This window comes from Lethenteron reissneri, chromosome 24 (genome assembly GCF_015708825.2).
Source record: "Lethenteron reissneri isolate LAM-NWPU_2019-01 chromosome 24, ASM1570882v1, whole genome shotgun sequence".
NCBI lineage: Eukaryota > Metazoa > Chordata > Hyperoartia > Petromyzontiformes > Petromyzontidae > Lethenteron > Lethenteron reissneri.
In genome coordinates this window covers 1409845-1423547 of record NC_083802.1, presented here as the reverse complement: position 1 = coordinate 1423547, position 13703 = coordinate 1409845, and the positions used below count along the sequence as shown (strand labels likewise).

Genomic DNA, 13703 nt, shown 5'->3' with positions numbered 1-13703 from the left:
CGTGATCCTTTAATATATAGTCTACACACATTGTTTTTATATATTTTAAAGTATACAGGACTATATTTAGCTATTCCACTTTTTATATCTTAACATACATCGTCTTGAAAATGTTGTATCTGTTTCCTATTTAGACGTTACGTATACTCAGTACAATCCTAAATTGCTTCCTAAATGCAACTAAATAAGAGGTTAAAAGGCAGACCCGACCCTATCATCATAAAGCGAAATTATTGCTATATTTTATTAAAGACATTCATAAATGTATCTTCTTGGTTCTTTCGGTAAAGTCACGTAGAAGAGAAATAATAAAATAAAATAAAACAATTATTATTTCCCTTCTACGTGACTTTACCGAAAGAACCAAGAACATGAATTCCTGCAGTCACGAAAGCTTTAAATCAAAATTAATAAATGTCTTTACACGGACACTCTCAATTATATTGCAAAGGGATTAAAGAGTGGGTCAGAGTTCCACGTGGGAGTTGTCATTGCCTACCTGTCAACCCCTCATGAAGTACCTTACCTTCTTACACACCAATTCACACCCTTTTGGTCAACCAAGTGCCCCCTTATAGATCTCAACGTTCATCCTACAAAGCCCCATCACAAGGGGCCGTCCATAAATGACGTCACGCGATTTTGGACGATTTTTGACCCCCCCCCCCCTTCGTCACACGACGTCACAAAAAGTCAGACCCCTCCCCCCTCAAATATGACGTCACAAAGCCCTGCCCCCCCCCCTCCCCCCCAAAAATATTAAACATGCTTCAAATCGCTTTAAACTATTGTCATTGTAGTGCGTATTTAATGTGGCGCTGCACTCTGATGTTGTAGGAGAAAACATTTATTTAAAGAAAATATTTATTAAAAAGTATATTTAATTAAGTACAACGTGTTGTCTATTCTAGATTTGAAGCTTTCGTGACTGCAATGATTCATACTCCTTTGTATTTTTTCGGTAAAGTCATGTCGGTAAAAAATCTAATAAAATAAATGAAAACAACTCAATTAAGTCACGACGTTTCGGGCGCAACACAAGCGTCCTTCTTCAGGTGCGGACAACTTAGCGAAAGCGCAACCGCTTAAGTGTGGACACACTGTGTTGTTTGTGCACGACTGCCACCTTTTGATTACACTATGTAACACGATTTTTGTTCCTGGGTAGTGTTCTTTTCTAATTGCTTATGCCTCAAAAGTATAGAAAATGGCTATTATTCCCCACAAACTTTGCTTTCGTGACCAGGACTTTGTGTGAATGAAACACACAAATGCAAACGTTTTCTCATTGAAAATAGGTACATTTCAAAATACCACTGTCCTGGTCACAAAAGCAAAGTTTGTGGGGAATAATAGCCATTTTATGTACTTTGGGGGCATATGCAATTAGAAAATAACACTTACTACCCAGTAATTTTTTGTTGTTACAGTGTTACATGTGTATCGAGAGTTCAATGTTCATGTGCCATTTCTATTGAGGGACTACTGCTGTGTATTATCTTGTGTAGGACTGTTTGGTTATTGTTTTCGCTGCCTTTACCTTGTCTTGCTACATCGGATTTGCACAATTGTTTAATGATTTATATTCAGTTACTTTTTTTCTCTCCTTTGCACTCCCATCGTTTTTGTGCATTGTTTGCTGCTTGTAACTCGCTGACCCTCCAACTGGACACGTGGTTCAAAAAGAGCTTCATGGCTCTTCGGATTCCTCCTCCACTCTAAATACAGACTCTGAACCCGAGGCCCCCCCACCGCCCACCCCCCCTCCACCCGCCCCCCCTCCACCCCCCTCCACCCGCCCCTCCACCCCCCCACCCGCCCCTCCATCCCCCTCCACCCGCCCCTCCACCCCCCTCCACCCGCCCCTCCAACCCCCTCCACCCGCCCCTTCAACCCCCTCCACCCGCCCCTCCATCCCCCTCCACCCGCCCCTCCACCCCCCTCCACCCGCCCCTCCAACCCCCTCCACCCGCCCCTCCACCCCCCTCCACCCGCCCCTCCACCCCCCTCCACCCGCCCCTTCACCCTCCTCCACCCGCCCCTTCACCCCCCTCCACCCGCCCCTTCACCCCCCTCCACCCGCCCCTTCACCCTCCTCCACCCGCCCCTCCACCCCCCTCCACCCGCCCCTCCACCCCCCTCCACCCGCCCCTCCACCCCCTCCACCCGCCCCTCCACTCCCCCTCCACCCGCCCCTTCACCCCCCTCCACCCGCCCCTCCACCCCCCTCCACCCGCCCCTCCACCCCCCTCCACCCGCCCCTCCACCCCCCTCCACCCGCCCCTCCACCCCCCTCCACCCGCCCCTCCACTCCCCCTCCACCCCCCCTCCACCCGCCCCTCCACCCCCCTCCACCCGCCCCTTCACCCCCCTCCACCCGCCCCTCCACCCGCCCCTCCACCCCCTCCACCCGCCCCTTCAGCCCCCTCCACCCGCCCCTCCACCCCCCTCCACCCGCCCCTTCACCCCCCTCCACCCGCCCCTCCACCCGCCTCTTCACCCCACTCCACCCCATCGCCTCCACCCCCGCCCACGAGTTTATAATCGACCAATCTGGCGGCCATCTTGCTACGGGAGAACCTCTGGCTGAGTCAACGGAACCCCGCCCCCCTCACGATGACGTCACGCCACTCCGCACGCCCAACGTGTCCCGCCCCCCCATTCTCCCTACGCAACATGGCCGCCTGATGTCCTCACAATCCCGTCCGCTTGAAACTCCACTCCACGTGGACCGCGCACACGTGTGTGCGTGTGTACCGTTTGCCGGCCTTCATAGGCGCTCGCTAACAGCGCTTGCCCCTAACAGGACTATCCAAAGTCGTCGGCAGGCCCTGATGGCGGGGACGGTCGTGCCTGCAGAGGTGCTCGTGTGTGCCGGTGCGGACGAGTCGGCGCCCGGCGGCGGAGGCTGCGGGGCGTGGGACGCGCGATCGGGCGCCTCGCTCGCCTCGTACCGCGGCGGCGGAGCGGCGGCGCGGACTCTGTGCCTCGCGGGGGGACGCCACTTGCTGGGCGCGCAGCGCGGCAAGAGCTACGTGAACGCGTGGGACGCGGGGCGCAAGGTGCGTGCGTGTGTGTGTGTGCCCCCTTCTTGCCTCGCCGTGCCCGCCACCCCTCTCGTCTTCTTCTCTTATAAATAACAATATAATGTATGCGCCGTGCCGTTGAAGTTCTTTCGCATCGTACGTGGTCAACCGTGCTTCGACTGAGTATTCGGGGGAAGGATAACAAACTATTCGCTTCGGTGAATTAAAAGTGCGTAGCTGCCGAAGCTGCCGAAGATCGGAAGGAAGAGCGTTCCAGACGGCTGCCGCAGAATAGTCGGTGACAATGATAATCATCAGTGACATACTTATATAGCGCATGGCTATCACGGTCCCGTTATGTTTCACAGACGGGGTATCGTCTGCCAGTGCAAATCCTTTTAAATGTATTGCGTGCACAGTGTTTTCGCTCACTTTAGAAGAGAGAGAGCGACAACTTTGAGGCACGAGGAACCACAGGCGAGCGGGAAGGCCGCAAACAGCTTGCCCAAGCTCTGCGGTCCTCCATATATTACGGTGTTATTGGACAATGTTATTGTTTACATGCGGGAGGAAACCGGAGTACCCGGGAGGAAACCCGCACGTGCGAGGGGGAAACACTCTATTCCATACAGACGGAACAGATGGAGGACATGAGAATATGTTTTACCCTTTCTGGCAAAAAAACTGTTAAGATGTTAAAATACCAAACAAACTTTTTGCAAGGAATCATGTCTGTATGCACCACATGTACGTGTGGTGAACATACAAAACATTCCCCACACCACCCAGCCCCTCCCCACAACACCCAGCCCCTCCCCACCCCCCACCCAGCCCCTCCCCACCCAGCCCCTCTCTACCCAGCCCCACCCCTCCAATTTTTGGATGCACGACGGACGGACGGACACAATAATCCCCTGTGGGCTGGTGTAACCAGGAGGTTCCTACCAGTACAAAAACATGCTCAGGTAGTATACGCGGTGTCTTGGAGGAGAGTCCACATGCTTTGCTGCACTCTGCTGGTGGGCCAGGGTATGGTACCGCGACGCCCATGGGAAGGGAGTTTCAAATATTTGTGCGATCCCCCCAACCCACTCCTCTACAGTGCCTGAAGGCACAGCCGGCCACCGTGATGGTGGCATCATAGCAGTGTGGGTCGGTGTCATTGTGTATCGCTGCCCTAGCTGTAGCTATAAAAAAAACTATGAACTATTTTTTATTTTACCAGGTTAGGTACACTGAGCTATATGGATCTTTTTCAGAAGCCACCTGGCCACAAGTGATAGCTCAACGCAGTGGCTTATCACGTGGAAACTTATAGCACCCAAATACTCTAAACGCGTGGAAGGAAAAACCAGAGAACCCGGAGAAAAATGCACGCAACCATGGGGAGAACACGCAAACTCCAAATATACAGCAAGCGTCAGAGCTACAAACCCTGTAGCTCTGGTTGTACTTGTCGAGTCGGCTCCGTGTCTGTGGTCGATCTCTCGCTATGGCTCCAAACTTCCCCCTTTACACAAAGCAGCAGGAGCAGCTGCAGCAGAAGCTCGTGTGCCCGGGCCCCGTGTCGTGCCTCGCCGCCTCCCCGGACGGGCTGCACCTGGTGGCCGGCATAGCGCAGACGCTCTACCTGTGGGAGGTGAGCCGCTACCCCTGCCTGGGCCGGCTGGGTTCGAGCCCTGTACCGGTGTGTTCTATAACGCGGTGGTAGTTGCGTTCCTGAAGAACACGTGCTATGGAAAATTTGCGTTATAATAATATATATTATAGGGGTAAAGCACAGTCCACGATAGCGCTTGAGGTTCGTACGCAGGAGCAACAAAGACTGAGGCGCATGGGTAGCATCCAGAAGGATCCAGTAGCATCCCGCCTTGTGCGATGCAACACCAAGGCAGCTGTACTTCCGATTATTCCTACTCGCGCGACGTAGTTCCATTCACTTAATTGCTTCATATCCAATTCGCAAGGATAATTATTGGCATGTACGGGGCCCTTACTTAAATTAATTAAGCGATAAAAAGTGCCTTGAATCTCACCTCGACTGTTCTAGTGAACTACTATGGTGTAGCCAGGAGAACCCCCATTGGCAGCTATCTCTGTGCAGCACAAGGTGAACGCAGCAGCGGCCTGTAAGTGGGAATTAGTCTGCCAGTAGGGGGCGATGTTGCGGTGTGGCTTTTCCCAATTTAGTATTTCGGTGACCATGATGGTAATGCCATTGGTTGTGATGAAAATTCTGGTGTTAGTGGTGATGATGACGTTGGTGACGCCATCGGTGGTGATGCCATTAGAGGTGATGAAGATGCCGGCCAATTAATAACGTCGGTGGGGTAAATTGCGGATCTTCCCACATTCTTAGGTGGCGTGGAATGGGACCATTGATGTGAACCGAGCGAGATGAGTTTCTGCCATGGCTAATCACAGTTGCAAGGGATAACCGGTACCGGCCCTGCCTCTCCCCAAGATCGATTCGGCTTTAAATGAGTTCCCCGGTGTGTCAAAAACATTGGCACTGGGGGACACAATGGTAGCTTGGCATGGTCCTGGACACACCACCCCCTTTTGCGCGATAGGGGGCCATCCATTTAGTACGTACGCATGGAGGGGGGAGGGGGGAGGGGGGGTTAACCCAAATGCGTACGCTTGCGTATGGGAGATCTACTGACAATGTACGTACACATAGGAAACGGGGGGGGGGGGGGGGAGCCTCGATAATTATAATGTGTCTACATTGGCCTTCAAATTAGTTAGATAGTCTGGCGGTGGACTATTGCTTAAACACGTTAATAGTGTAGAGACACAAATAGAGGTCACTGCGTTGTTGCGCCAGCCACGGGAGCCTCCATTGGTGGTTTGAGGGACACTGGAGTGGGGAGTTCCGGTCTTGATACAGCAGGGGGCACGGCCGAGGGCGGGGCAAGGCTGCGGCCAAGGAAATAAAGGGGGAGCGCCGAGGGGATTCGGGGCTCGTTTGTGGGGATCAACTGAAAGGTCTTGGCCCTTCACTCCTCGTTCGTCGTGCAGTCTTGACTGGGATTCGTGAGTCAGGCAGCATGTGTGCTGCTGACCCGTTCGTTTAGTTTAACTCGCACGCACATAGCGACAGATAGCCACACCTAGCTAGAGGACTCGGAGTGTTCATAGTTTGTTTATTAAACGTGTTGCCTCCAACTTATAGTGTGTGCGCCTCCGTGTATGTTACACACTACACTGGCGTCAGAAATCCTTAATCCTTGATCGTTTCTGCGTGGATTAAGTATCGGCCGTTCTATAGGATTCGGGGGGGGGGGGGGGGGCGTCAAGTGCATGTACGCAGGTGGGGGGGGGGGGGGGTGTAAAAAGTACGCGTGCGTACAGGGAGGGGGGGGGGAGGGGTCAAGTTTTGGCAGATTTTTGCGTACGTACTAAATGGATGGCTCCTAGGTGCTCGCTAACAGCACTTTTACCCAACAGCCTGTGTAACTATGATTCCAAGGGGGGGGGGGTCTTGTGTGTTTACTTTTGTAGATGGGCGGGGGCTCCCTGCTCGCCGTGCTGTCGCGCCACTACCAGGACGTGTCGTGCGTCTGCTTCTCTGACGACGGAAGCCACTTCGTGTCGGGGGGCAGAGACAATCTGGCGCTCGTGTGGAACGTGGGCAGGTGCGTGCACGTGCGTGTTCGTATGTATACGCGAGACAGCGGTTAGAGCAGTATGGGGATGCGCGGCTCTGAATGTTGGACCACAAGGGGTGAGGATTGTGAGGTGGATCTCGGGGGATCACAAGACTGGATCGTAAGAAGGCATGGAAACCCCATGGGAAGAAGGAAGGTGATAAACACGGAGCCACCAGGGCGGAGACTGATGGACAGGCCTAGTAAGGGGTGGATCGAAGTGGTGAGACCAGGACGTGAAGGACTGGAGTGGACAGGGATGTGATGAGCCAGGGCAGGAATGAGCGAAGGAGGACCAGGAAGGCAGAGCCCACATGAATGGGAATAACATCATGGAGAAGTGAATAATGTATTATCGCATTGACGACGTCGTAGTTGTGTTTGCGGTGTGCAGTGTGGTGCAGGCAGGCAGTGCGGAGCCGCGCCACGTGTGGTCCCAGCACACGCTGCCCATCACAGACTTGCAGTGTGGCGCCGGGGGGCCGCTGGCCCGCATTGCCACCGCCTCTCTCGACCAGACCGTCAAGGTAACCGTTCCGGAGCTCCCACGGCAACCACTGTCACGGCAACCACTGTCACGGCAAACCACTGCAACGGCAAACCACTGCAACGGCAACCACTGTCACGGCAACCACTGTCACGGCAACCACTGTCACGGCAACCACTGTCACGGCAACCACTGTCACGGCAACCACTGTCACGGCAACCACTGTCACGGCAACCACTGTCACGGCAACCACTGTCACGGCAACCACTGTCACGGCAACCACTGTCACGGCAACCACTGTCACGGCAAACCACTGCAACGGTGGCCGTGTAGACACGATTGAGTGGTACTAATGTGGCGGCGAAGTGAACAGTGGTAATGATGTCGGTGGTGGTGAAGGAGGTGGTGAAGTGAGCGGTGGTGGTGATGTAGGTGGTGGTAGTGGTGGTGATGGAGGTGTGGTGATGTGAGCGGTGGTAGCGATGGAGGCAGTCAAGGCATTGGAAGTGGTGGTGCTGATGGTGATGCGAGTAATGGGGTCCGTGTTGATAGTGGTGGTGATCGTGTTATTGGAGCTGAACGTGATGTAAGTGATGGTGGTGATGGTGTCACTCGAAATGACGCTGATGAGAATGATGATGATGATGGTGGTGATGGTATTGATGGCGGTCAAGGGTGATGGCGGAGGTATCGACACTACTGAGATACCGCCGTACTCGGTGCAGGTTCTGGTGGTAGTACAGCTGCTGTTGGCAGTGCTGCCTGTGATAAGTGTAATTGCTAAGAATGCCAGTAGTGTTAATGTAAGTTTCTGGTGTTGATGGTGGTTGTGTATCTTGCTGATGATGGTGCTGGATGTGCTAATGTGAGTTGCTGGTGCTTCTGTCCCAGCTGTGGGAGCTGGCGTCAGGCCGCCTGCTGCTGTCGGTGCTGCTTTCCGTGGGGCTCACGGCGCTGGCGCTCGACCCGGCTGAGTACCACGTGTTCTGCGGTGGCGTGGACGGTGCCATCTACCGCATCAGCCTCTACAACACGGTCTGTGGAGCTGTGACTACCACCGCCACCAGCACCACATCCGGCACTAACATCACCGCCACCATTGCCCCCACCACCACCGCCGCCACCATGCTCATCATCACCATCACCACTGCTGTGCCAGCGCACAGTGCCATGGGAATGGCAACCACTGCCACCGTCTTCATCACCATCGCTACTGCCACCATTGTAACCGACACCATGATTACCACCGCTGCCACTATAATCAGGACCACCACAACCATGATTACAAACACCATTACTGCCGCCACTACCACCACTTTCAACTGCACCACCGCCATCTTCACTGCCGTCAGCTTCACCACTGCTGTGTTGCTGTTGACGACGGCGACGATGGTGATGACGGCGATGGTGATGACGGCGATGGTGATGTTTTGCGTAGAACCACGAGCGGACTCTGCGGGTGAACGAGGACGATGAGGAGGCGGTGTTTCGAGGACACACGTACGTATCTCTCAAGGATTCTGCCGCGAGGGATCGTGGTAACCCACGATTCTGCTGTGAGATGCGAGTTTGATTCCGCTCTGTGCGACAGCCACTGGCTGCTGCTGACTTAATTCATACTCTGCTCCCCGTATGTTTGTCTGTGTGCATGTGGGGATTGGCACAATGGGTGGCACAGGTGGTGCATCTGCCAGTCATCTGAGTCGGTCAACCCCATGGCAGCTGGATCTGTCCCATAACCTACCGTCAGCGAGCCTTTGACACTTTACGTAGACTCAAAATGCACCTGGCCTGGCACAGGTGCCTTGGTGACATCACCGCCACTTATTGGCGAATGGTGGAAATTAGTATTGGGGTAATGGTAGTGTAGCGGTTAGCGCAGTGCTCTATGAACCCGGTTTAATTTCCACTCATGACCAACAATGACGACGAATATCTGAACCGGTCCTGGGCCTCTCCGAGGTTGAATCGGCCTCAAATGAGTACCTGGTGCGATGTGTAAACATCAGCAATGGGGTGACAAAAGTGGCTGGGTACAGTGCTGGCCAATGACTCCCTCGTGCGTCGTTCTGGCCTTCACCATAGGTGCGCGCTAATAGCACTTGCCCCAAAATTCTGTTAAACGCTATACAGGTGATCTCTATCTTTGTGTGCAGCGGTGAGGTGCGCTGTCTGTGCGTCACCATGGACGGGTCCCTGCTGGTGTCGGGCTCCCAGGACCACAAGGTGTGCGTGTGGGACGTGGCGAGCCGACAGTGCCTCCGCACTATTACCATGAAGGGTACGCCTACACCAAACATCAACATCCACCATCCTCAAATAAGTGGTGATGACGTCACCATCACCGCCGCTCGCACACACTCGCTTTTATCCAGTCGGTCTCTCGCTCGATCGGTGCTCCTTGGCACTTTCTCGCTCACACCCTCTCTACTCTCGCTCGCTGTCAAGTGCACGTGTATTTGTTTAACAAGGCGAGACCTCAGGAGACCAGGATAATCTAGTTTACGACATTTTGATGGAAGCGTGATTTATGGACATTTGTGAAGCGATAGAATTGCAAGTCTTGATTTGAAGCTTTCGTGACTGCAGGAATTCATTTTCTTTGGTTCTTTTGGTAAAATCACGTAGGTAGAAAATTAATAATAGATCACGACGTTTCGATCGCAACACAAGCAACCGTCATCAGGTGTGAAACAACACAGCAGGAGGACTGCTGACGTAAATCAGCAGTGCAAGTGTTTGTGGTTATCACCGACACGCACACTCTCTCACCCCTCTTCACCCTCGCTTGATTTCACCCTTGCCCGCCCTCTCAACCCGCTCACTCCCTCACCCCTCTCCCTTGCTCGCTCGCACCCTCTCGCACACACTCACCTCTGCACCCTCTCTACCCTCTCTACCCTCGCTTGCTCATTCTCATTCCCGCCTCCACTCTCGCTCACTTGACCTAACGCCCACTCGCCTCTTGTCCGTCGGCGCTTTCCTCTGCTCTCGCCCCTCTCTGTGTTCACTCTCTCGCTACCTTCGCCATCGCTACCTTCCGCAGGCCCAGTAACCAATGCGCTGCTCGTGCCGCCGCTGCCGGGCCTCGTGGACAGCGAGCCGAGGCCGGCGCTCACTCTGCCTCGGCTGGCGCGGCATCTGGCGGGTGCCAGCGATGACGGTGCTGGGGAGAGCGGCGCCGTAACCGTGAGGTCGGCGAGGTCGCGACACATGGTGAGGTCACATGGGGCGGGGAGGGGGGGGGGCGAGGGACGGCGGATTGGATGGAAGGGCGACGTTCAGTGGAAAGATGGATCGGTTTATCGATTAAAATCAATTCTTACGCTACACAAAACGTGCGTCTGATCGTGCGTGTAAGAATGTTTTATTATTCATGTAAATCACGCAACTGATGTTCCTTGACAGGTCATTGGAGGCAAAAATAATACTATAAACGATACAAATGAGACGACGTACAATAGATTCTTGAATAGGATGATTCTGAATCGAGCTGATTTAATGGGATCGGTGAGGGGGTTCAATCATTAGAGACCCCGAGTTCCTCGACTTCCGGCCACGGCCTGGGCCCGCGCTGCGGCGACAGCGCGAGTCTGCAAGGGTTCTGCCTTCTGAAGCCAAAGTCCTCTTCACGATCTCCTCCCTCGCCTTACGAGTGACGGCCCGTCGACGCGGCAGGTTTTTGTGCGGGTGTCTTTAAAACGCTGCGTTTGTCCAGTCAGGGAGCGCAGGAACACACGCTGCTGCAGGAACTGAGCGAGCTGCGCGGTGCCATGCAACATGGAATCGAGACGGTAGAGACGACTTTCTGTTACCCCCTCTCCCATTGCTGCCTTGTTCCCGCTGCCCCCCTCCACTGCTGCCCCCTTCCTGCGGCCACCTTACACTGCTGCTACTGGACATCTGTGAAAAAAGCTTTATAGCTCATCGGATTCCTCCAGTATAAATCAATATTCTGATTCTGCCTCCCATCATACTGCTCCCTTCCACTGTTTGCCCCCCCCTCCCCCCGCTTCTGCTGCCTCTTGTCTGCTACTGCCACCTTCCTGTTGTCCCGTGCTACTGCTGCAACCCCTTCTGTCCCCCTGCCTGCTGCCCCCTTTCTACTGTTGCCCCCCACTCCTGCTGTGGCCCTCCCCCCGCTGCGGCTCCCCTATTGCAGCCACCCCCACCTCTTCTTGCTGCCAGCACCCTCGTGTATTCTACATGGTATGTTCATATATGTATTTTGTATTTGTGTCATGTACATGGTGTGTGTATAATTAACATGGTGTGTGTGATGTACGTGGTGTGTGCCAATTACACCAAGAGTCTGTTAAAGGCTACGTGGGGGATCTTTGTCTTCGGTGTGTGTGTGTGTGTGTGGTGTTGAACGTGGTTGTGCTATGTGGGATGCAGGATGGGCTGACAGATCCCGAGGGTCGGCGCCTTCTCGCCTCGGAGCTGCAGGAGGAGGTGCACCGCCTGCGCGCAGCCAACACCGACCTCTACAAATTCGCCAGCACCCAACTCCACCCAATCTGACAGTGCTGCAACCAGTACCCACCCACAATGCCTCGCGTGCTCCACCCCGTAACCACTGCCGGCCTGATGCGGCCGTCGGTCCTTCGATCAGCTTTTTTTTTACGTGAAACTGTGACGGCTTTGCATCGGGGGCTCATTGTCACAGCCGTGTCCCCATGCGGCTCTGCCGCCGCTCGGAGCTGTGGGAACGAGCGCCTCTCTCGTGCTACGCGCGAGGCCTCTGTGAGGAAGGCGATGGAGTGAGGGACCGAGGTGAACTGTGAATCTCCCCGCGCGATTGCAAAGTGTGGAGGTGTCATTTGTTTTTGAGCAGCATTTGCACATCGCCGGGACTCGATTTTCTCAAAGCGTTTTTTAAATCGTTTACATTCTTAAGAGTTCTGTAAGTGTCTGTTTGCACCATATGCCAAGGATTTCAAAATTAAAGCCTGGAAGCTGCTGTGGTTCTGTGTTTGTCAATCGGAGGGTTTCGGCCCTGGTGGTTAATTGGGCCCGAGTAAGGCAGGGCTCGCCCTGGTGAAGGCGCCAGCATATAGCCACAATGGGAGTGGGGACGTTGGCCCTGGCCCCCCAACTCCCGGCCTAATAAATCGTGGCCGGACACAGTGTCGTGAAGAATCAACTCTTTAAGAGAATCCGATTACATATTTTCGTCGATTACGATAACGTGGCAATCATTGCCCCCTAATCCAAACTTCTAAAACAGTGCAGGCCTTGAAAAACCACACGTGTAAAAAACCAGCAGCAGTTCCTGAAGAAGTCCGCACCTCTGATTAGCACGGTTGGCTATGTACGGTGCGAAAGAAGTTCGACATACAAGTCCATTGTGGTATGCTTGTGTTAGGTCACCAAGATAAATTTTATTGTGACTGACAGGCAGCAACCGCAGTTCTAGACAGGCACCTAGAGAGTCTACAATGTCCCCCTCTTGTCTTGCCCTGGGGTATGAGTAACCCACCACTTTCTGGGAGGTTCGCCCAGGCAGGACACGAGGATCAGCTGGCAGTGCCTTCCCTCTTTCTCAGCCCCGTTCACTTTTACATAGCCACTAAGACAAAGATCCCCCGTATAGCCTGAACAGACTGTTGGGGCAAGTGCTGTTAGCGAGAAGCACTTTTGAAGGTCGGTACGGCACAAGAGGGCGTGGGTGGCCAAACACCACGCCCGGCCGCCTTTGTCTTTTTAGTGGCGATGCTTACTACACACCGCACCAGGTACTCATTTGAGGCTGAGTCGACCTAGGGGAGGAGGCCCAGGACCGGTTCAAAATAATGGTCACTGGTGTGGGGAGGGGCTGGGTGGGGAGGGTGGGGCTGGGTGGGGAGGGGCTGGTCACCCCGTGGTGCCCTTATAAAACTCAACGTTTAACCTACTCACGCCGGCTTGTGCCCGCCCTCACAGTCGGGCATATTTGCGGAATACACCACGCCGCCGTTGACCCTGCAGGCCATTGACCGAGCAACCCAACGTTCCTACCAGCTCCCTCCGCAGGAATGTGTTTAATTGCCATAATTTTATTAAAGTTATCTGACCCCTGAGTAAGATGGCGTTAATGTGTGTCTGTTGAACTTCTTTTGCACCGTACGTAGCTAACCCCATTACCCCGATATGTAATACATCCAATTTTTCCCCTTTTAAAGCCACGGTGTTACACAAGCGAACGCGTCGAGTTGCTTCGTTATTTGTGCGCGCCAATGAAGAATAATACAATTTAAAATTTCCATAAAAAATGTTGACTTTTAAAAGTTTCATTATCTGAACCCTGAGTAAGATGGCCGTACGGGTGTATCACTTCTTTTGCACCGTACGTTGCCTTAGCATTAACCCCGATGCGTAATACATCGTATTTTTCCCACTTTTAAACCCACAAGCGTCTAGTTGTTTGTGGCTTGTGGGCGCCAACGCAGAATAATAACATTTTAAATTTCAATAAAAAATGTTTTGACTTTTAAAGTTCTCTGACCCCCGAGTAAGATGGCGCCGATCGCAGCACAGCGATGACGTCATCAGAAT

The 13703-nt window shown here is 53.7% G+C and overlaps 1 protein-coding gene across 1 annotated transcript; it reads left to right on the top strand.

Annotated features, from left to right (window-relative positions):
* The first annotated feature begins 2664 nt into the window (after positions 1 to 2664).
* On the top strand, positions 2665 to 12133 carry WDR18 (WD repeat domain 18). The gene is made up of 10 exons (XM_061557906.1): positions 2665 to 3062; positions 4552 to 4665; positions 6534 to 6667; positions 7074 to 7206; positions 8058 to 8201; positions 8605 to 8666; positions 9323 to 9447; positions 10213 to 10382; positions 10889 to 10960; positions 11565 to 12133. The coding sequence occupies exons 1-10, from the start codon at positions 2688 to 2690 to the stop codon at positions 11688 to 11690; spliced, it is 1455 nt and encodes a 484-aa protein (XP_061413890.1). The 5' UTR covers positions 2665 to 2687; the 3' UTR covers positions 11691 to 12133.
* The last annotated feature ends 1570 nt before the right edge of the window (positions 12134 to 13703 follow it).

Coding starts and splice junctions, on each gene's coding strand:
- WDR18 (XM_061557906.1), top strand. CDS start 2,688: ATGTCCTCACAATCCCGTCCGCTTGAAACTCCACTCCACGTGGACCGC. Junction 3,063..4,551: donor CGTGGGACGCGGGGCGCAAG/GTGCGTGCGTGT, acceptor TACACAAAGCAG/CAGGAGCAGCTGCAGCAGAA. Junction 10,961..11,564: donor TGCAACATGGAATCGAGACG/GTAGAGACGACT, acceptor TGTGGGATGCAG/GATGGGCTGACAGATCCCGA.